We start from the raw sequence: 23,324 nt of genomic DNA on the forward strand, positions 1-23,324 counted from the left end.
AGGAACTGTGCTCTCATTTACCTTTATATCCTACATAGCACCTAGCCTAGGAGTGGACACACAGTAGTTCATGGGGTTGATTCATCCTTTCATCCATCTACTCAAAATCTCACAATGAACTGAAAGCTCCATGATCCACAGTTGCCTTGCTTTCCATTATATACTCAGTAGCTAGATGGGGATCTGGTAATAGCAGATGTTCAATTATATAATAAATGAGGGAATACCCATTAGTCCTAAGCTTTGTATGAAAAATCTAAAAGCAGAATAATAAGACAAGGTCCCTGTTACTTAGGGAGCTCAGTGGGAGAAGGTCAACCAAACAGCCAAGTGCATTGTGGTATGGTAAAGGCTATAAGCAGGTTTGTGGAAGCACACAGTGAAAGGAGTTTAGTCAACTGTGACTAAGAATGGTTAGGGAAGGCCTCCTTCAAGAAGTGACTACCACAGGATGAACATAAGTAAGCCAGATGAAGATAGGGACAGAGTATGCTAGGCAGAAAGAACACCATTGTTCCAAAGGCAAGAAAAAACAAGGTGCCTTCAGCAAAGAGAAACTATTTGTTTTGATAGACTGAATATGAGATGCTGAGAGAGAAGCATTTGTCTAAACTCACAGTATTTATTCAAAAGTAGATTCCCTGCTGCGCCAAGGGCTTCCTACAAAAAATCTAAACCTATCTTTTTTTAAGGTTTAAGATAGACCAGGTCGGAGTACTGGCTCTAATTCTGGAATGGGAACTAAGTCTGACCCCTGTTTCAAAGAAAACTTTGTAGGCCTGGACTTTGTAAGACCCTTATCTACTTACTACCTTTCTCCTCATGTCTCTGGCTGGATCTCCAACACTTTTTAAGGGCTGAAGCCGCAACTGTGGGCAATTCTGTGTATGAACAGGCAGGCGAGAGAAAGGAGATGAGAGGTAGTCACTGTGGGAAAACAGATAAGGGAGTATAGAATTCCATAGACCCAAAGTTCAAGGTCAATTCTGAAGTCTCCTCACAAGCCCCAGGCCAGAGGTCTCTAAAGTGTGTGAGGATGAGCAGGTATGTGGAGAAAAATCCAGCACTTAAAAAGGAAGTAGTAATTCGAGTTAGAGATTGTAATACTTCTTTAACAGTGAACTTCATCTGTTTATGTATATAAACTATTTCTAGAATATTCTACCCTCTCCTTCCTTTCATCTGAAGATGGGGAAACTGAAGCCCTGAGGTATAAAACAGGCTTCCCAAGCTCACCTTGCCATTAGTGCAGCAGACCTGTGTAGACTAACTCCATATTTGGGCTATGCATCTGCTCCCTCTCCCTTCCTTCTTCTGAGGACCTAAGGGGCTTACATATGTGACAGTGGGGAAATACTCAGGGAAAAGACACTGAAAATGTAGCCCCAGAAATTTAGATGGAGCAAAAAGAAGAGCCAAGAATCAAGAAGCCTGAAACATCGCTGCCAGATGCTGCATGATCCCTTATGAAAAATGTCACTGAGGAACTCACACAGTAGGGTGCCTTAAAGGATGGTTCCCTACAGGAAATGGAAACAGGCCAAATCAACCTTTCTGCAGCCACTACTGGTAACTTCAGCTCACACTATGATCCTGAACTACTGAGATTTCCTGCTGGCCCCTCAGAGCTAGAGTGCTGTGCCCATGTGTTATCCCCTTCAAGCACCCTAGCTCAGAGTGCTAAAACCAAGGCAAAGGACAAGGCCTCACCCACCTTGGGCCGTGCTGGGGACGGCCGAGGCCTCTTCTTCACTTCAATCCAGTTCTCGGAATCCAGGTCAGGCAGGCTGGCAGACAAGCCCTTGGGTAGTGTCTTTAGGTTGCTGACCTCCTCTGTTTTGGTTGGCACTGGGGTGACTGCACGAGGAGAGCCAGGTGCTGACTCTAAAGGGTGGAAAGGTGAAGTCCTCATCCCTCCAGTCCTCCTCCTTTTGCCAGCCCTGAGGAGGACTGTTGCCCAGAGGACAAGTGCAATCCTCATGCCAGCAGGTACCTACCTGTCTCCTTTTGGTAGTGCTGACGGGGGACAAATTCAGGGCAGTTGAGAAGCTGGGAGAAATCAGTCTGTGAATAATCCACTATTGGGGGACCAGGAAGAGGCCACTTTTCTGGTTCTTCCCTCCTACGAACTTTCTCGTCAACGATCTCCACCACCTTGCTGTCTTTTAGGGCCTGCAGGGGAGGAGGAACAAGGGATTAAGAAGAAAATCTCGGACAGAAAGATCCTGGAAATGGTGGACAACTGGGTTCCCCTGAGCTTGGTATAAGAAAATTTGCACCATCTTCCACGACTGGTAGATATGTGAGATGTTCAAACTTGTAGGAGGTACCAGCATAAAAAATACACCTGCCCTTTTACTCTTTGAGCTTGCAATCCTACTTCCAGTAATCTACCCTAGAGAACACTTGCACAAACAGGCAGCAGTATGTATAATATTTGCACAAAAAGCCATTCACAGTAACACTAGAGTAGGAAAATAACTGGAAAATACCTAACTTGCCATCCCATAGGCAATTTAAATATTTACAGCATATGCATTTGATGGAACACTTCTCAGACATTAAAAAACTTTACAGGTCGGGCACGGTGGCTCACATCTATAATCCTGCACTTTGGGAGGCCGAGGTGGGCGGATCACAAGGTCAAGAGATAGAGAACATCCTGGCCAACATGGTGAAACCTCATCTCTACTAAAAATACAAAAATTAGCTGGGTGTGGTGGCATGCGCCTATAGTCCCAGCTATTCGAGAGGTTGAGGCAGGAGAATCGCTTGAACCCAGGAGGAGGTTGCAGTGAGTCAAGATGGCGCCACTGCATTCCAGCCTAGGCGACAGAGCAAGATTCTGCCTCAAAAAAAAAAAAAAAAAAAAGCCAACCAACTTTACACGTGCTGAGGTGGATAAACTCACAAAATATTAATCAAAAAAGCAGGCTAGGCCGGGCGCGGTGGCTCAAGCCTGTAATCCCAGCACTTTGGGAGGCCGAGACGGGCGGATCACGAGGTTAGGAGATCGAGCCCATACTGGCGAACACAGTGAAACCCCGTCTCTACTAAAAAAATACAAAAAACTAGCCGGGTGAGGTGGTGGGTGCCTGTAGTCCCAGCTACTCGGGAGGCTGAGGCAGGAGAATGGCGTAAACCCGGAAGGCGGAGCTTGCAGTGAGCTGAGATCCTGCCACTGCACTCCAGCCTGGGCGACCGAGCGAGACTCCGTCTCAAAAAAAAAAAAAAAAAAAGCAGGCTAGGTACAGTGGCTCACACCTGTAACCCCAACATTTTGGGAGGTCAAGGTGGGAACATCGCTTGAGCAAAGGAGTTCAAGACCAGCCTGAGCAAAACAGTGAGACTCCATCACTACAAATAGTAAAAAAAAATTAGCTGGGCATAGTGGCTGGCACATGTCTGTGGTCCCAGCTACTTGGAAGCCTGGGTGGTTGAGGCTGCAGTGAGCTTTGATCACACCACTGTACTAACTCCAGCCTGGGCAAAAGAGCAAGACCCAGTCTCAAAAAAACAACCAAAACACCCATCTATACGAGCAGCAGTTGAAAAAACCATGGAGCATTCCACACAATGGTGAACTATGCAACTGTACACAGGAATGAGGAATATCTTTCTATTAGATACTGCTACTTTGCAGTTAGCTCCCAGATATACTAAGTGAAGACAAAAAAGAATTGAAGAAATGCATGTGTTGTATATTTCCATTTACCTAAGAAAGAAGAAGGATACAAATACATATAGAAGCATTTGCTTTTTTCTTAAATGGAAAGGTTCTAAAAAGTTTGTCTATAAGAAAAGAAAGGGTGTATATGACAGAAATTTTTTTTTTTTTTTTTTGAGACAGAGTTTTGCTCTGTCACCCAGGCTGGAGTGCAGTGGCGCGATCTCGGCTCAATGCAAGCCCTGCCTCCCAGGTTCACACCATTCTCCTGCCTCAGCCTCCAGAGTAGCTGGGACTACAGGTGCCCGCCACCACGCCCGGCTAATTTTTTGTATTTTTAGTAGAGATGGGGTTTCACCGTGTTAGCCAGGATGGTCTCGATCTCCTGACCTTGTGATCCACCCACCTCGGCCTCCCAAAGTGCTGGGATTACCGAAGTGAGCCACCGCGCCTGGCCTGACAGAATTTAAGTCAGACTTCTATGACTATACCATGCGGAAACTCTAGAACCATGTAAATGTTTTACGCAAATGTAAAACAACTTAGAAAATTATAGGGGTAGGGAGAAAACAATCTCCAAAACTTGGGAGCAAAATAAAACGAATATATATAAATTTAAATGTGTAACCACACAAAGATTCTTTCAAATGACTTGAAGATACAGTTATTTGACTGTATAAGTGGAAAAACTGTTTTCAGTGGTAGTGGAGGTATTGTAAGAATAATGTCGAGGTTGTCACAATGGCTCACGCCTGTAATCCCAACACTTTGGAAGCCGAAGTGAGAGGATGGCTTAAGCCCAGGAATTTGAGACCAGCTTGGGTAATAACACAGCAAGACTCCATCTCTACAAAAAATTTAAAAATTAGCCACGCATGGTGGTGTGCACCTGTAATCCCAGCTATTCAGGAGGCTGAGGCAAGAGGATTGCCTGATTTCAGGCAGTTGAGGCTGCAGTAAGCCATGATCACACCACTGCAATCCAGCCTGTGAGAGCAAGACCCTATCTCTTTAAAAAAGGGGGGAAAAAAAAAAGACCACAAAAAAGACTGTAGACATACTGTGAAATAAAACAAAATGAGTAATTATGTTGATATCATTAGGAATTAATATTATGGGAATGGGATAAAGGAGTAGGTAAAATAAAACACCCACAAGGTTAAGTAAAGACCCTTTAATAGAAAATACCAGAATAGGTCGGGCGCGGTAGCTCCCACCTGTAATCCCAGCACTTTGGGAGGCCGAGGTGGGTGGATCACCGGAGGTCAGTAGTTCGACACCTGGCCAACATGGTGAAACCCCATCTCTACGAGAAATACAAAATAACCTGGGCGTGGTGGTGCATGCCTGTAATACCAGCTACTTGGAAGGCTGAGGCAGGAGAATTGCTTAAACCCGGGAGGTGGAGGTTGCAGTGAGCTGAGACTGTGCCACTGCACTCCAGCCCGGGCAACAACAGTGAAACTCTGTCTCAAAAGAAAGAAAGAAAGAAAGAAAATACCAGAATAACCCCATAATGTATTTTATCTCACCAAAAAAACAAAAAAATCATCTAGAAAGAATGACCAACCAAGTAGCAACAAAGCACCCCTATAACCCAGACTGGTATCTAAATAGCATTTCTCAAAAGAAAGGAACTAGAGTTCCTTTTAAAAGTTGCCAATTCCACATCTGGGGCAGGAAATGCAGAGGGTCCCACTGACCAAAGATGGGACAATTTGATCCAATCCATTAACTGTAATGGACCGAAATAAATATGGCTAACAAAGGGAGGAAGATCAAACATTAATCTGCCCTTCCTGTACAAACTATACCTCTTGGTAACTGAACAGTTGAGGCAAAGTTACTTCTTGAAGAGGTATCCCACCTAATAAATGAAGACCGATTGATATAATCAGTATGTTGTCATTTTGCAATCCTAAAGGCACTGCTGGCAGCTTAAATCACAAGAGACAATCACATGAAATGTTATGTGCCAACTGAGAGAAAATACATCATTATGATAAAGTGTTCTTGACAAGGAGGGCAAAAAACTTCAAAATGTGAATCTCATCAGGCCTCTAGATCACCAATTTACAAAAAACTTAGAGTACAGATGAACATGTTAAAATGACACCCCTGTGCCCTGTGGAAAATTCTACAGGATGTATAACTTAGTCTATTCAAATAATAAACAGCAAAGAAAAAGAAAAATAGAGGCACGAGACTTAATAAGACAATAATACACAGGTCTTGTTTGTTTTTTATAGAGACGGGGTCCTGCTATGTTACCCAGGCTGATCTTGAACTCCTGGGCTCACATGACCCTCCCCTTGGCCTCCCCAAGTGCTGGCATTATTAGGTGTGAGCCACTGCACCCAGCCTATAGGTCTTATTTGGATTCTGATTCTCACAAACTATATATAAAACATATATATATATATACACACACAGCCAACTGGGGTGAATCGGAACTGACTAAATATTTGATGATATTAAGGAACTGTTAATATTTTTAGGTATAATGATATATCGTGGCTATTTTCTTTTAACAAGTCTATCTTTTAGAAATCTACACTGAAATATTTGTAAACAAAATGCCAGGTTTTCTAGGATTTTCTTCAATGTAGTATGTGAGAATAAACAGATGAGGGTACAGATGGAATAAGATTAGCCATAAACTGATACTTGCTGAAGCTGATGATGGGCTCATTATACTACTGTACTTTTGTAAGTGTCTGACATTTTCCATAATGAGCGAGAGAGAAAGGAAGGAGGGAGAGGAGGAGACTAGCCAAGCCTTGAGACTTCATCAGATCATGACTCTTCCAGGGCTTTCTGCCTTGGCCCAAACTCCAGCTCCCTAAGGACCTTTCTTTCCCCTGCATCCCAGCTCCAGGGAGGAAGACATACCGCAAAGATGAGTGAAATGTCAGTGGTAAGGGCCTGCACTCGGTGGAAGGAAGCAATAAGGGTGATGGGTAGGAAACCATCAGCATCCATTTTCCTTCGCAGGAAGAAGTCTCGCTCTAAATTGTCCACGCTGAAGTAGTATTCACTAAGTGGAGGGAAGAAGTAGTTATCACCGAGGGATTGCTGCATCAGTTTTATGAGCATGCCTTCCTTCTTCTGCTACACATCCCAGCAATCTCACACAGCCTCTGACCTAGCCCATCGCTATCTTATATACCAACAGTATTGAGGGCCGAAAAGAAATGATGTGATCCCCTCATGGCACCCTACCTTGCTTGGGTCAAATCACTCCCTCTGCCCTAAGCCCCTTGGCATGCCTGTCAAACTCCTCATCCTCCTTTAAATTCCAGTCCAAATATTGTTGGTCACTTTCCCTTCTGCTCCTAAAACACTTACAAACACTCTATTACAACCATTTATTTTCTTATATGACTTCCTTACTGGACTGAGAGACAATATATCGGAGTGGCTAAGAACAAAAGGACAGAAAAGAATTTAAATCTGTGCTTTGTTACTTACTAGCTGTGAGATTCTGTGCAAATTACTGGGCCAGTATGCTTGTCTATAAATTGGGGCTAAAAGACTCAGCTCACAGGAATTCAACAGATAAGAATTGCAGGACTAAGACAATGCCTCTAAAACACTTAACATTGAGGCTGGCCGACAGTAAGGATCCAATAAATGTTCATTAGTATTCTGTCAATGTTGTCATTACAAATGGAAGCACAGAAGGGGGTAGATTCTAAATATTTTCCTTCCTTTTGTAATGGTGTAGTTTCTAATTTTCTTAAGGTAAATGTTGTACTACTTCTGTAATAAACAATGAGAATGTGGTTATCACTTCTGTAATAAACAATGAGAAAAGCTATCTTTTCAGCCTGAGGCTGAAACTGCTGCTAAGCACCAGAAGGGCTTGCCCAGCTACTACACTCTAGCAACCCCTAACCTCTCACTTATTCCTCCAGGGTAAGAAGGCTTCCGCGCACTCACATCTGGCGCTTGATGTAGTCTTTGAGCAGTTCCTGATCCACGCTGTAAAGCTCGGTGCTGCTGACATTGTCAAAGTAGTAGGTGATGTTGTTCATGTACTTGGGCATACGAGGTCCCTCCACACCATCAAACTTTCGGTAGCCAAACTGGTAGTCAAAATGGGCTATGGGGGAAATGGGTGCCATGAGGGAGAGGAGATTCCTGCCCACCACCCCCGCTGCACACCCTTGGACATCCCGGAGCCCAAAGGGGCCTCACGTACTTCGAGTGCCACCCCGGCCGCGTCCCCGGCCGCGACCACGCCCCCGTCCACGGCCACGGAAGGAAGCCCGCGCCCCACCAGCCCCATCACTCTTCACACTCGATGTCTCATCCTGGTCGTGCCAGGCAGGCTCCGGTTTGATCTCTGGTTGCCAGGCTGGGGTGGGGGGGGCCACGGGCACGTAGGTGGCAGACTCAGACCCTATGGGGAGAGGGGTACCAGGTCAGGCCTGAGGGTGTCTCCCAAGCCCAGGCCCTCCATAGTGGGTAGTGCATACCTTTGATATCTCCGCGATTGGCAGGTATGTGTCTAGGTTCCGGCGGGCGAGTGGGGCGTGAAACCAGTTTCTCTCTGGGTACTTCGGGCTTCATGTCTATTTGTAACGGAACCCACTTGTGTTTGTTTCCTGGGAGACAGCATGGGCACATGAGAAAGGCTTGAGGGAGAGGCCACTCCTAGCCAGCTCTACCTACTCCTCCTCTTCTGCCCTGTACTTGGGCCCAAATCACAATCTGGTTACCTTGGGCAGATCCCTTTCCCACACATTAGCCCTCTTTTTCATCTCTAAAATAAGCTGGTCAGTGGCCCTCAGTGTGTTAGAGACCCCTCGTTAACTCCTACGATCAGTGTCTCCATGGCCACAGAATCCCCTTCAGGAGTCAGACACATGGCAGCCCAGAATGAAGACCATGCTTTCCAGACTCCCTATAGACAGGTGCCAAAACACTGCCTGTGAGAGTTAAGCTGAAGTAACCAACTCCAGGTTGAGTCCCTAAAAGGAAAGGGGCCATCCTTCCCTCTTCGTTTCCTCCTAGCTAGAAGGAGAAGGAAATAGGAAGCCATCAGTGATCATATGAAGAGCCAGTGTACCACAGCAAGCTGAAGGGATTCAGGAGTTGCCATACCAGGCCTGGCATATTTACAGCAAGCTGTTACATCAAAGAAGGTTTTATCTTGTTTAAACCATGGTTACTCTAGATCAGCATTAGAGAAGCCAAATTTTCAGCAGGTTTTTTGAAAACTCTTGTGTTTGAGAGGAGGGACTGATTAATGACAGATGGTTGAAGACTGCTGTCTCACCAGCCTACATCCATCAATTCCCCTCTGACTTTTCAGAGGGGGTACCTAAAACTCCTCCAGCAGTCCCCTGGAGTCCTAACATTTCACAGTTCTACCCTGCCACTTTCTCCCAAGATCTGCTCCCAGTCACTCACCTTTCTTCTTCTGTCCGCCTCGCTGGCAATCCTCATCTCCATTCTTTTCCTCCCCTGATTCGTCCGATTTGGTTTTTGGACTATCCTTACTATCACTCCCTTCTCCTTTCTCCTGTTCCTTCATGTCCTTCTTGGGTGGCAGTTTACGGGCAGGCTGAGGCTTGTGGGACTGTGGCTACAGCAGGAAGTAAAGTAACAGGGAGGTGAGTGTAAGTGCCTCGTGGTATAGGAGGGAAGGCACTCCCTGTCACTAGAAAGGCAGGCAGGAGCCACAGCATGCAATGGCAGGCTGGACAGGATGTATTCTAAGGTCATTTTCACACCTGAGATGGTTTCACTGGGAAGCATGGTCAAATAGGCCAGAAGGTGGAAAGGCAACTTATCTCTCCAGCTTCCAAGTCTAAGTGACAGAGACAACCTTCAGGACAGCAGTGCTGAGGCTCACGGGGGCAAAATTATTCCCTGCAATAGGGCCATGTTGTCTAGGTCGTCTGTGGGAAGGAAGAGATGCCCTCTGGCCTATGAACAACAACTCTGTCTGTGAAGTAAAAGCGGCCACAGCCAGTGAGTAAAGACTCTAAGCCATTGGCCCAGAACAAAAGTGCTGGAAAGAAGAGAACTGACTAGGAGTCCTCTCTTTGCTAGGGCCCAAGAGAATTTTATAAGCTTCCCCAAGACATGTGGTCTGGAGGTCGGTGCTTGGCCTAATGACCACTCTCCTACTTCACTCAGAAAACCCAAGCGTAGTGATGGAGAACACAGGCTGGGGAATAATACAACACACCTGACTTCCAATCCCCACTTGGCCATCAAGGGCTAGTAATTAACCTCTGCAAGTCTCAGCAGCTTCATCTGTAAAATGGGAATTATAAAAGGACCTATCTCAGAGTCACTGTGAGGGTTAGATGAGATGACGAACAGGCAATTCAGGTGACCCTTGAATAAAATGGCTTTGAACTGTGTGGGTCCACTTATATCCAGGACTTTAAAAAACCAAATACAGATCAAAAATACAGTATTAGCAGGATGTGAAACCTGTATACACAGAAGGCCAACTTTTCATATATGTAGGACTTGAGTATGCAAAGATTTTGGTATACACAGGGGTCCCGGAACCAACACCTGCCACCAGCCCCGCCATGTATAACAAAGGAAAACTGTACTTGGCAGTCTCTGACACAAAGCAAAGGTTCAAATGATGCCAGTTCTTAGCTATTTCAATGTTGCTCAGATTGTATTAACCACTCCATTTAGAAAACTGAGAGGCTGGCGGACTGGGCACTGTGGCTTACGCCTGTAATCCCAGCACTTTGGGAAGCCGAGGCGGGCAGATCACCTGAGGTCAGGAGTTCAAGACCAGCCTAGCCAACATGGTGAAACCCGTCTCTAAAAAATACAAAAATTAGTCAGGCATGACAGTAGGTGCCTGTAATCCCAGCTACTCAGGAGGCTGAGGCGAGAGAATCACTTGAACCTGGGAGGCGGAGGTTGCAGTGAGCTAAGATCACACCATTGCACTCAAGCCTGGTGACTGAGCGAGACTCCATCTCAAAAAAAAGAAAAGAAAACTGAGAGGCCAGGAGGCACAGTGGCTTATACCTGTAATCCTAGCACTTTGGGAGGCTGAGGCAGGCAGATCACTTGAGGTGAGGAGTTCAATACCAGCCTGGCCAACATGGTGAAACCTTATCTCTGCTAAAAATACAAAACTAGGCCGGGCGCGGTGGCTCAAGCCTGTAATCCCAGCACTTTGGGAGGCCGAGACGGGCGGATCACGAGGTCAGGAGATCGAGACCATCCTGGCTAACACGGTGAAACCCCGTCTCTACTAAAAAATACAAAAAAAAAACTAGCCGGGCGAGGTGGCGGGTGCCTGTAGTCCCAGCTACTCGGGAGGCTGAGGCAGGAGAATGGCGTGAACCCGGGAGGCGGAGCTTGCAGTGAGCCGAGATCTGGCCATTGCACTCCAGCCTGGGTGACACAGCAAGACTCCGTCTCAAAAAAAAAAAAAAAAAAAAAAAAAAACTAGCCAGTCGTGGTGGTGAGTGCCTGTAATCACAGCTACTTGGGAGGCTGAGGCAGGAGAATTACTTGAACCCAGGAGGTGGAAGTTACAGTGAGCTGAGATTGTGCCACTGCACTCCAACCTGGGCAAAAAGAGTGAAACTCTGTCGGGGGGAAAAAAAAAAAGAAAACTGAGAAAGGTTAGAGCTAAGGCTCTCTGGAAGCTTGATGAGCTAAATGTGTGTATGTCAACAGAGTTCAAACCTGCCTATCCTTCCACAAAGACTCACCTGAACACTCTTGTGGGCTATCTCTCCAGGTGTGGGCCAGTTGATTGCATCTCCAAAGTCACCAACCTGCAGGGAACATACACTATGAGGGCCCCAGGAGTGACCCTGCCTTTGCTATTCAGCCCCCAACCCAAGCTTCACCAAGAGATCAGAGGCCACATCAGTCTGTTCACCAGGACCACTCACAATGGATACCCAGAAGGAGCTCCCCTGGAATTCACAGACAATCCAGAACTTGTTGGCAGTCCAGGAGCATTCACTAGAACAGGAAAGAGGCCACCACCTCCAGAAAGTCCCCTTGGGTTGCCCACTCTGATTCCTTACCTTGCTGCCTTTGCGCTGTTTAGGAACAGCTGCCCTCACCACTTTGGCTGGAGCAGAGTGTTCTATGGGAACAAGAAGGGAGAGTTAGTAATGCAAAGCCCATGTGATGGGGCTACTGCCAGCTCCTCACCCTCATCACCGTCCCCACTCCACCAAGCAACCTGCAAGTTCCCAAAGGAGAAAGACACAGTAGAGAGGGGAAAGACATATGCTCAAACACCAGTAACAATTTTACCAGCCCATTTCTAAAGAAGTCATAGAAAGCAAGATCATGCAAAGAGCCAGGAGCCAGCAGCCAGCAGCCAAAACCCCAGGAGTCCAGCCTCAGGTGGGAGGCCCTTAGAGAGAATAGTTCTTTAACAGAAGTTGAGGCCTGGAGAAAGAAGTCCATGTCACCAGAGTCAGCACTATAATTCAGGGTTCCTGAATCATGGCAGATGTCTGAAAGATCATTTGTGGCCCTAATATTCTAGAAGTCTGATGTGAGCAGACCAGGACTAGTGATCATTGGGAAGGCAAAGTAAAAACCCTAAGTGAGCCATCAAGAAATCTAGGGACCACACCAGGCCAGCTGCTCAGGAATGATTTTGTCTTCTCAGTTTCCAACGAAAAAGTGGACTCCCACTTGACTCAACAGTCCTACCTCTAAGAATTTATCCTAATGATACAAATTAGACAAGAGTTATGTACAGAGATGTCCTACTAAAATATTATCTATAACTGCAAAAAATGGAAAACAACCTACATACCCCAAAATAGGGGACTGACTAAAGTTCATCCATTTTTAGAAGAGTCATTAAAAAGACAATGATCTCTACTAATATAAAAAAGACGGACACAACAAATGAAAAGTTTGTTTGTGGCCAGGCGCGGTGGCTCATGCCTGTAATCCCAGCACTTTGGGGGGCCAAAGCAGGTGGATCACCTGAGGTCAGGAGTTTGAGACCAGCCTGGCCAACATGGCGAAGCCCCGTCTCTACTCTATTAAAAATACAAAAAATTAGCTGGGCGTGGTGTTGGGCACCTGTAATCCCAGCTACTTGGGAGGCTGAGGCAGGAGAATCACTTGAACCCAGGAGGCGGGGGTTGCAGTGAGCCGAGATCACACCATTGCACTCCAGCCTGGGTGACGGAGCAAGACTCTGTCTCCAAAAAAAAAAAAAAGTGTTTGTTTTGAGACAGAGTCTCGCTGTGTCGCCCAGCCTGGAGTGCAGTGGTGCCATCTTGGCTCAGTACAACCTCCACCTCCCAGGTTCAAGCGATTCTCCTGTCTCAGCCTCCCAAGTAGCTGGGACTACAAGTGCACGCCACCATGCCCGGTTCATTTTTGTATTTTTAGTAGAGATGGGTTTCACCATGTTGGCCAGGCCAGTCTCAAATGCCTGACCTCAAGTAACCTGCCTGCCTCAGCCTCCCAAAGTGCTGGGATTATAGGCATGAGCCACCACACCTGGCTGAAGTTTTTTAAAAATCCTTCTTGTGGCCGGGCGCGGTGGCTCAAGCCTGTAATCCCAGCACTTTGGGAGGCCGAGACGGGCGGATCACAAGGTCAGGAGATCGAGACCATCCTGGCTAACATGGTGAAACCCCGTCTCTACTAAAAATACAAAAAACTAGCCGGGCGAGGTGGCGGGCGCCTGTAGTCCCAGCTACTCCGGAGGCTGAGGCAGGAGAATGGCATGAACCCGGGAGGCGGAGCTTGCAGTGAGCTGAGACCCGGCCACTGCACTCCAGCCTGGGCGACAGAGCGAGACTCCGTCTCAAAAAAAAAAAAAAAAAAAAAATCCTTCTTGTAAAACAAAAATGTGCACATGCACACACATACAGTACAAACTCTAGAAGGACATGTAAGAACTACCAGGAATTAAATATAACATTTACAGGGACTTCAGTTTTTCAACAGACAGACATGGGCTTCCACCCCCTACCAGAGCCACTACCCCCTCAAGATACCCCACATGCCTTCGAGAGCTGGAGCTGTGGAACCCAGCCAACAGCATTCCACACCCCCAGCCCAGGGCGATGGTGAACCAGAAAATCTCAATTCCAAGAAGATAGAGTTCTTAGGCCCAAGGGGCCATTCTGCACCCATACTCCTGCAACTTCTGGGTTAGCCTGGATGAGCCTAATACCATCTAGTCCCCTGATAAAATCTTTGTCTGCTTCAAACCAGGACCAGGTTCGTGTACACCTGCACTATGGCCGGTAATCACTTCTCCCAGTACCCAGCAACACTGTGTGCCTGCTACCAGGAGAGCAGGCCAAAGGGCCTGTGTACCACCACTACCAACTTCACTAACAGGATGTTATAAAGAGGAATCAGGTGCAGAGGGCAAGGTATTCCTGAAGACTTTTCCTTAAAAAGTCGAGGCAAAGTCAAATCATTGATCACAAAAGGAGACGGTAAACTATAGAAAGCTCAGCCTCCAATCAACGTTTTGAGAGCCCTCCTGCCATGAAAAGACCTCACCAATTCCCTACTCTGCCACCAATCCCAAGCTGATGAGAATACAGTCTAAGCATACACATGAATATTCTTAAATTAGTCCTGTGTGAGTTTGTTGAAAAAGGTCCATCCCCAGATTCCTCTGTCCTGAAAACCCATGGTGCCATTCTTTCTCTGCTCCCAGGTGGGGCTTCAGGTTGCCCCTGACAAGTAGAAAAAAGCTCCCAGAAAGGCAGAAAAATCCACTAGGAAGCAAGAGCCACTTCTGCCTTTAAAATCTAAAATTCACAGATTTGTTAAAATCCTATTGGGCTTCAAGGAAACCCAGAAGGGTTCAGATGAGCTGCTGTCAGGCCCTGCAAGAGACCAGAAAGAAGACTAGGCTTTCTGATGACTTCAATTATCCATCTCAGCCACCAACCCTCACCAGGTAACCCACTAGAGCAGGTGTGCACACAGGTACACACACGCACACACAGAATATACAGGTTCAGCTGGGCCTGGCATCTGTAATGGCTGCCAATGCAAACCAATCCTTTGCACAGGCACCAATCCCCATGTCTAGCACCATCCCAACCAAATCAGGGGATAATTCTCCTCCTTCTACCCCTGCATTCTGAAACCTGCATGCCTGCTGCCACTGACCCAACGCCCAGTCAGGAAACACCATTCACTTGGTCAAGAAAACAGTTATAGCTGGGCATGGTGGCTCACACCTGTAATCCCAGCACTTTGGGAGGCCGAAGTGGGCGGATCACCTGAAGTTGGGAGTTCGAGACCAGCCTGAGCAACATGAAGAAACCCCGTCTCCACTAAAATTACAAAATTAGCCAGGTGTGATGGCGCATGCCTGTAATTCCAACTACTTGGGAGGCTGACGTGGGAGAATCGCTTGAACCCGGAAGGCAGGAGGTTGTGGTGGCAGAGATTGCACCACTGCACTCCAGCCTGGGCAACACAAGTGAAACTCCGTCTCAAAAAAAAAAAAAAAAAAAAGAAGAAGAAAACAATTATAGAATGACAGGACCATAGTTCCAATCCACTCAATTTGTAGATAGGGAACTGAGGCCGGAAAAAGGGAAGGGACTTCCTCAAGACTAGCTGCAGAGCTAAGATGAGAAGCTATAAATCTTGACTCCCTTGCCAAAGCTCCTCCACAGCTCACCAGAAATTCCAGGAAGCCCAGTGGTTTCCATGTGTCTACTGGTGAGGAATGGGTCAAAAACCTTCTTAGTGTAATCTAAGAGCACTTGCCTGGTTTTTCTGAGTAAACAGCTACTGATGACTGGGCCCAGCAGCTTATCCACCCACAGGTCTCTGAGGCCCAGATTGTAGGAGGGAGGATGGCACACAGAGTCCCTAGGAGGGTCTTCTTCCTCAACTAAGGCAAACCAGAGCCTAAAGGGTATCTGTAAGAGAATGAAAACCACCTTCTGTCCCAAAGGACTATAGCCAGGAGTCAGTACTAATTCTGGTAATTCTAGTTCCAGGGGGTCCAGGGGCTTCTTAAATACACACGTGCCTTTGTTAAAAATGAAGCATACCGGCCGGGTGCAGTGGCCCACGCCTGTAATCCCAGCACTTTGGGAGGCCTGAGGTCAGGAGTTTCAGACTGGCCTGGCCAACATGGTGGAACGCTGCCTGTAACTAAAAATACAAAAAATTAGCCGGGCGTGGTGGCATGCACCTGTATTCCCAGCTAATCAGGAGGCTGAGGCAGGAGAATTGCTTGAACCCGGGAGGCGGAGGTTGCAGTGAGCTGAGATCGCACCACTGCACTCCAGCTTGGGTGACAAGAGCAAAACTCCATCTCAAAAAAAATAAAATAAAATAAAAGTGAAGCATACCAAAATTGCTATGTGTAAGAAGCAATCTAAACGTGGTGGTCATGAGGACACTTGAGGGCTTTTCTGGCAACTATCTGCATGGCAAACCCACTATTTTCACTTGGATTACTTAAGGTTATTTTGAGTGTTAAGCAGGGAGCTAATGATACTACTGCTAATGAAGGATGAAGAGAAATGAGGGGTAGAAGAAGGTGGGTGCTAAGGAATGGCAGGGCAGAGAGGAATTACTAACTGGGATGCTTGCAGTAGGGATTGCGGCTCCTCTGTAAAGTGGACTGCTTGATGACCACACGACCTTGACTGTCTAACCCCAAGATTCTTTGAGCCTCTATTTTCAAGTGTGTCTAACACCCCCTCATTCAAAGACCACCTAGGAAAGTCAGAGGGCCCCATTAAGCATGTGGACTTTGCTATGGGATGGACTTAGGGTGGAGTCCCTACCTACTCTGCTCCTCACAGGGTCCCTCTGAACTTCACCTTCCTCTGTAAAATTGAAGTCATAGTTACATGGCTGCTGGAACAGTTAAATGAACAGCGCACAGTAAGAGTACCTAGCACACAATAAATGCCCAACAAATGCTAATATTACAATTCACAAAGGAAGCTTACTATTTCCAAGCAATCACCACCCTCACTCTGAGAGAGATGGGGATGGCGGGGAGATACACCAAATCATCTCTCAAAATCAAAGAATCAGAACGTATGGGAAAAATTTCTCTTAGGGATCAACTGGTTCAATTCATCCAGTCCAGACTGCCAATGAGGCCCCCCCCTCACCTGGCTCTTCTGAGTGGTAATCCATGCCCACTGGGTGGGGCACCACACCACCACATTGCCCTCCAGAGACAGAAGGCACCTGGGCCCAAGGGCAAGTTTCCCCAGGAAAGGAAGGCTTCCGAACTTTGTAGTTTAAAATGGGGAAAGAAAGATGGGGGAATTTACCACAGGTCCCCCAGGGGTGCTTTGACATAAAGCCCTGCTTTGTTAGGGAGGAAGGAAGAACATGGAGAAGGCTGAGAAAGTTCCCTTTCAGCTGAAATTTGGTCATTCCACTTTGTACTCAGTACAGAAAAGGAAAACAGCCCAGGCTCAAGGAGTCTCTCTCAGCTTACTAAACCCATAACTCTGGCCTGTACACAGTCAGGTAAAAAGATTTAAAGGTGTTTTCACTACTGTCTTGTTCTCAAAAGATCCTAAGGCTGCTGAACTTTTGAAACAAAAGCTACCCAGAGGTTCCAGATGTGAAGGTCTGAGGAGCAAGAACTTGGTTCAACCAACAGGTAGAAAGCACATGGGTGATTCAAACTCATAGGTCACAGTAAAAAAAGCTGGTAAGAGGCAGGAAGAAGCTAGAATTAAAACTGAGGGACTGGTGCGTGAAAGGTGAAAAAAGGCAGAGCTATCCAAAGAAAGCCTTCAGTACCCAGAGTGGGTGACTACAAAGACTACCAGATTTCAGCCCTGAGCACTGCCAGGAAAATTAGGAAGACCAAATGCTTATTTGGGGACTGGTATCATCTCTTGGAGATTGGCATCTGAAAAGGCTGAGTTTACCAGACAGCTAAGAACTACTACCTTGAGGAACAAGGTAATCTGTTGGGTTTAGGGGCTGTATTACATTCACACTCGCCCATCTGCTACCATACACCTGGCCATTAGGTCAACCTCCTTGGGGGAGACCTCCCAGACTTCAAGTCTGGTGAAGTACCCTGCTATGTGCTCCCACGGTACTGTTAACTGGTTGGTTACTTATCTGCCCGTTCCCTGAGAGTAGGGACCACAGCGCTGCTTTCACAGCACTACCCCAGTGTCTAGCTCAGGGCCTGGCAACACAGCAGACACTTGTTTAATGAATGGTGACTTCACACCAGAAGAGGCTTTGCTTGTCAAGTGCTAATTCCTGAGGTTACAGCCTCAACCCTTAACCTTCAGCTGGGGCCCTCCCAAGTACAGAGAAACTGCTAGTGTCCTAGAAACTGCTGGCTCCCAGAGGAATGCAGGCCCTAGCCCAGCTTTGACTCACAGGCAACCCAACTGCCTGATATCAGTGCTGCACCTCAGCCCAGAATGCAACACTCATCAGTTGTATAACCCCTGGGAGCATTACCTACCATTCTACCCCAGCATCACCCTCCTTACTAATATTGGGTCTACAGGTGTGAGGACAGAAAGAAAGATCTCAACCACTTAGATTTCTCACCAAAGCACAAGAAATGCTAGCAGCCAATTGTAGATGCACAATTAATGACAAGTGTAAACAATATGTAGTGAGCATTTACTAGACATCACACACTGTTTTAAATTCTCGGCAGGGATTCTCTTAATCTTGATCATGCTGAATTAGTTTCTTTCATTGGTCCCATTTTAAAATGAGGAACCCAAGACACATGGTGGAAAGGTTATTTGCCAAGATAACAGCCAGCAAAGAGCAGAACAGGATTTGGAGTCAAGCAGTCCGACTCTAAAACCTGTGCTCTTAACCACTAAAAGGAGGTGGAAGAGAAGCTAAGGGGTATAAGTTACCACCTTATTGTAGCCAACAGGACAGTTTCTCAACAGCAGGGATGCCCGGGCATCATTCTACATACTGGGGAAAACCAAAGCCTGTTGCAGTGACGCCTAAGCTAACAGCTGGGCAAGTGGCACTTCAGTGGTTGGAAGTGCCTAGTTTCCCTACCCAGAGAGGCAAGAGAAACCACCACCAAGCACACCCAGCTTGAGTCTAACTCCAGAACTCTGGCACTAGCAGCCCTATGAGGAAAGAGACATTCCTTCCAGACCCACCTCCCAGTTCCTCCCAGTTCTCCCAGAGGCTGCTCAGGGGGATCCAGATGACATGGATTGTGCCCCTCCCTCAGCCCCCAGATATGAGGAAGGCCACCACTATCTCCCTGAGCCTGTGTCCAGGGACCCTGTGGAAGGCAGCAATACCATCTGGAGGGTGAGGCAGGCAGGAAAGAGTGCCTGGGTTATACTACCCACCTGTGCCTGTCCCTCCCAGGCCAGCCTGGGGGCAGATTATCGGAAAAGCCTGGCTACTTTCAGCTGTCACTCATCCTGGGGATAGGGTGGAGTCATAGAAGGGAGCCTGGAGACCCACAGGCCTTTCCTCCCATGCTGACTGACCCCAGCGCCCCCCAAGCAGGAACATTCTTCTATGGAGTAAAGAGAATGCCATGTTAGCCCTCCTCACCTTGGTCACCAGCTGCTGCTGTCGGTACCATCTCTCAGAGGCCTCTCTGCCCAGTCCTCCCACCCAAATTTCCCCTAGACCTGCAGATGAAATGCAGGAGAGGCCGGAAGGGCATTCTTAGGGAGAGGAGTGGGCAGAGAAAGGGAAGGAGAGAAATGTTCAGAAGGTCAGACCATCTTGAGTTCCTGCTGAAAGGAAGCTGCAGGCCACCAGTCACCTCGGGAGCTGCTGGCCTGGGAGGAGGGGCAAGGGTGGGCCAGGCTCCAGTCACATGATGCTGGCCAGCCTGGCCCAGCCCAGGCCCAGCCCCAGCTGACTATCTTTAGCCTGTGGTGACCCAGGTGGCCCAGTGCTCCCACTCTCCCTGCCCAGACGTGGACCCAGCCACCCTCAGGTGGCTGTGGCCACTCCCACTGCTGGTACCAGTCCCTGAAATCCTGGTCCAAAGCTGATCAATAATCAACACAGCTGAAATGTATCAGTGGCCACTAAAGCTCCTAGGCCTCCAAGTGCCAGCTCCCTAACCCAGCCTTTTCTAACGAGCACATTTGGTTCTAGTTAGAACAGTGATAAAAATCACCTTTTACTAGCATACTGACTAGGTACCAAAAACTAAGTTGCTGTCTATGTATGATTTCACTTAATCATCTCAAAAAGACACAATTATTCCAGTTGTCCAGAAAATGACACTGAAGGAAGGGACTCGCCCAAGGTCACAAAGTTGAAGAGCAAGATGACTGATTCCTCAGGCCTAGTCACAGATCTCAATATAAATTCTCCTCAGGAGGCTTCCTGACTGCCCAATGTAAAGTGCTACAAAACCAGCAACTCTGGATCAAGTTCTAATTCAGTCTACAATTTAAGGTCTTCAGGGCACTCACTGCAGCCTGAAATGGTTGCCTCTGTGTGTATCTCAACTCCACTAGACTGCAATCAATTACTGAGCGCTCACTACAGAGGTGTCCAATCTTTTTGCCTTCCCTGAGCCACAATGGAAGAATCATTGTCTTGGACCACCTGTAAAACACACTAACACTAATGACAGCTGATGAGCCTAAAGAACAAAAATTGCAAGAAAATCTCAATGTTTTAAGAAAGTACAAATTTGTGTCAAGACGCATTCAAAGACGTCCTTTGGACAAGCTTGCCTTACTATGTCTTTGCATAGTGCCAAAGTTTTTTACATGTAGTAGCTCATTTATTTTATTTTTTTTTTTTTTGAGACGGAGTCTTGCTCTGTCACCCAGGCTGGAGTGCAGTGGCGCCATCTCAGCTCACTGCAAACTCCGCCTCCCGGGTTCACGCCACTCTCCTGCCTCAGCCTCCCCAGTAGCTGGGATTACAGGTGTGTGCCACCATGCCCGGCTAATTTTTTTGTATTTTTAGTAGAGACAGCGTTTCACCACGTTAGCCAGGATGGTCTCGATCTCCTGACCTCGTGATCCACCTGCCTCAGCCTCCCAAAGTGCTGGGATTACACGTGTGAGCCTGGAAGGTAGGTATGATGATGACTCCCAGTTAAACAAATGAGCTATGCATAACCAGTTTGTGGAGCTCCCATGGGCTCTCGTAGGCCCTGGACTTCAGAAGCCAATCCTCTCAGGCAGGTTGCCAGGCACGCACAACTCCATGCACACCTGACTCCATTACCCTGATGTGGGAGGCTGCCAACCTCAGAGGTTTTCTTCCTGTCCTTGGTGGTCAGCCACCACGTCAGGTAACACTAACTCATTTTTTGATTTTTTGAGATGGAGTCTCACTCTGTCACCCAGGCTGGAGTGCAGTGGGTGGCACGATCTAGGCTCACTGCCACCTCCACCTCCCAGGTTCAAGCGATTCTACTGCCTCAGCCTCCTGAGTAGCTGGGACTACAGGCGCAAGCCACCACGCCTGGCTAACTTTTTGTATTTTTAGTAGAGACGAGGTTTCACCATGTTGGCCAGGCTGGTCTTGAACTCCTGACCTCAAGTGATCCACCCACCTGAGCCTCCCAAGGTACTGGGATTACAGGTATGAGCCACCGCGCCCGGCCCACAAACTCATTTTTATTGTCCTTCCAATCTTAGGGCATCCTTTGTTGGAAGAGGCTTCTGAATCCCCAAAAAATTACTTTGGATTATTCCCATTACTGGAGTGGAGAGGCTGATCCCAGACCCAGACAGGGCTGGAAAGACTTGAGAATCTCATAGTACATACAGAAAAACTGAGGACCAGGAGAGGCCAAAGTCACCAGTGATTTGCTGTGGAGCTGGCACTGGAACATCAAGGCCTTGTCTCCCAATCTACAGCTCTTTGGCAAACCGGGAAGTGAACATCTCCTCCTCAACAAAATATACTTTGTGCCCAACTATATCCACTCACAGGGTCAGGGCAGGGCCTTAGGGACCCAAAGTGTCACAGGAACTGTTCCCCAAAACTACCCATACTGTCAAGAAAAACTACTCACATGGAACTGAAATACATGACCACAGGGGAGAGTGCTTTGAAGTGGCTCTGGGAGGGGCCCCATTTCCAATCCCTTTTTTCCTCTTGAGCCCTGCCAGGGAAGACTGAATTTCTCAGCTCCCTCTGGAAGACTTGGTGGGCCCTGGAGATCTTTTTCTCACTATCTGTCTGTCTGTCCTGAGAGGTAGGCTGGGCACATTTGGTAGCCTGAAAATTCCACAGCAATGGGAGGGACTTTCCAGGGAGGGTCATCCCAAAAGCAGATAGGAAGCTGGAGTTCTCAAGTAGCAACTAGTTCCTCCAATCCAGGCCAGCCTGGCCAGGCAGCCTTGCTTCCCAGGAGGTGCTAATTTGCCTCTCTCAGTGAGTTCAGGCTGGCCTACAGGCTCCTTCAGTTCATATGCTACACCCCAAATGGAAAAGAGTTGAGTCCTGGGATGCCATGAACATGGAGACAGTACAGGCTTAGCAGCCGGGGTGCTGCCCCACCTGCAGACTCCCCACCCCTGCACACGGATGCTCTCAAGGCACCAGCACACCGCTTTAGAGAATGTAGAGGGGGGCCAGGCGCAGTGGCTCACGCCTGTAATCCCAGCACTTTGGGAGGCTGAGGCAGACAGATCATCTAAGGTTGGGAGTTCGAGAACAGACGGACCAACATGGAGAAACCCCATCTCTACTAAAAAATACAAAATTAGCTAGGTGTGGTGGCACATGCCTGTATTCCCAGCTAATCAGGAGGCTGAGGCAGGAGAATCATTTGAACCCAGGAGGTAGAGGCTGCAGTGAGCCGAGATTATGCCATCGCACTCCAGCCTGGGCAACATCAGCAAAACTCTGTCTCAAAAACAAACAAAAAAAGGGAATGTAAAGGTTGTCCGATCTCTGTCCCAAAGCCACCCTACCAACAATTTACTATGCCACTGGGTTAAGAGACAGGTTAGAGCAGCAGTTAACAGCATGGACTTTGGAGTCCATTCTTGGATGTACTAACCAAGAGCCACCATCAATTAAGTAACTCACAAGGTCAGGGACAGATGAGTCAAAACTGAGCAATCTCTCATGCAGCTTGTAACCTGATAGGCATTAAATGGGCCACACATCAATGAGAGCCAAGCAACTAGGTTCATGAGGAAGCAAAAAGACAGCTTACAGAGATGATCCCAGGAGTCAGATTTAACCTCTCACTTTCCTGAACCATGAATGGGGTCCATGACAGCCAACTCACAGGATTAACAGATTAGGATCCTGCTAAATCTAAATTTCAGATAAACAGTAATTTTATAGACTAAATATGTCCCATGCAGTACTGGGACATACTTATACTAACATTTGATTTATCTAAAGTTCAAATTTAACTGGGTGTCCCCTATATTTTTAGTTACATCTCGACACCATAGCAAGGAAGGGCTATTGCCCCATGTTCCAAACTGAAAGTGGAATTGCGACCAGAGCCCTGGGCTAGAAGTCAAGAGACTGGTTGACAGTCCTGGCTCAGACACCAGAGCTCTTGCTATGGATGCCTGGCAAGAATTGCCCTCCAGTGTCTTCAGTCTCTCTATTCAGAGGCCTGTGGTACGGGTGGGCAGAATCCTATCATCTACAGTCCTTCCAGTCCTAACATCTTGTGATTTTGTCCTTACACCCACTGATCTCCACAAATGCAGCCAGCTTTCCAGGACACGCTGTT

At 47.4% G+C, this 23,324-nt stretch overlaps 1 protein-coding gene across 10 annotated transcripts in view; it reads right to left on the bottom strand.

Moving 5' to 3' along the window:
* LOC105482396 (La ribonucleoprotein 1, translational regulator) overlaps positions 1–23,324 on the bottom strand; it is a 155,955-nt gene that overhangs the window by 30,812 nt on the left and 101,819 nt on the right. For 5 of the 10 annotated variants that reach the window (XM_071098163.1, XM_071098171.1, XM_071098168.1 and 2 more), the window contains exons 2-10: positions 11,704–11,765; positions 11,380–11,445; positions 9,086–9,260; positions 8,149–8,277; positions 7,872–8,072; positions 7,610–7,772; positions 6,560–6,704; positions 1,998–2,172; positions 1,715–1,884 (exon numbers count right to left, since the gene is read on the bottom strand). In XM_071098163.1, coding sequence (XP_070954264.1) covers positions 1,715–1,884; positions 1,998–2,172; positions 6,560–6,704; positions 7,610–7,772; positions 7,872–8,072; positions 8,149–8,277; positions 9,086–9,260; positions 11,380–11,445; positions 11,704–11,765 — 1,286 coding nt within the window. The remainder of the gene's footprint in view (positions 1–1,714; positions 1,885–1,997; positions 2,173–6,559; positions 6,705–7,609; positions 7,773–7,871; positions 8,073–8,148; positions 8,278–9,085; positions 9,261–11,379; positions 11,446–11,703; positions 11,766–23,324) is intronic. The other 5 variants (XM_071098165.1, XM_071098169.1, XM_071098172.1 and 2 more) reach the window with 3 other exon arrangements.

Source organism: Macaca nemestrina, chromosome 6 (assembly GCF_043159975.1).
Source record: "Macaca nemestrina isolate mMacNem1 chromosome 6, mMacNem.hap1, whole genome shotgun sequence".
NCBI lineage: Eukaryota > Metazoa > Chordata > Mammalia > Primates > Cercopithecidae > Macaca > Macaca nemestrina.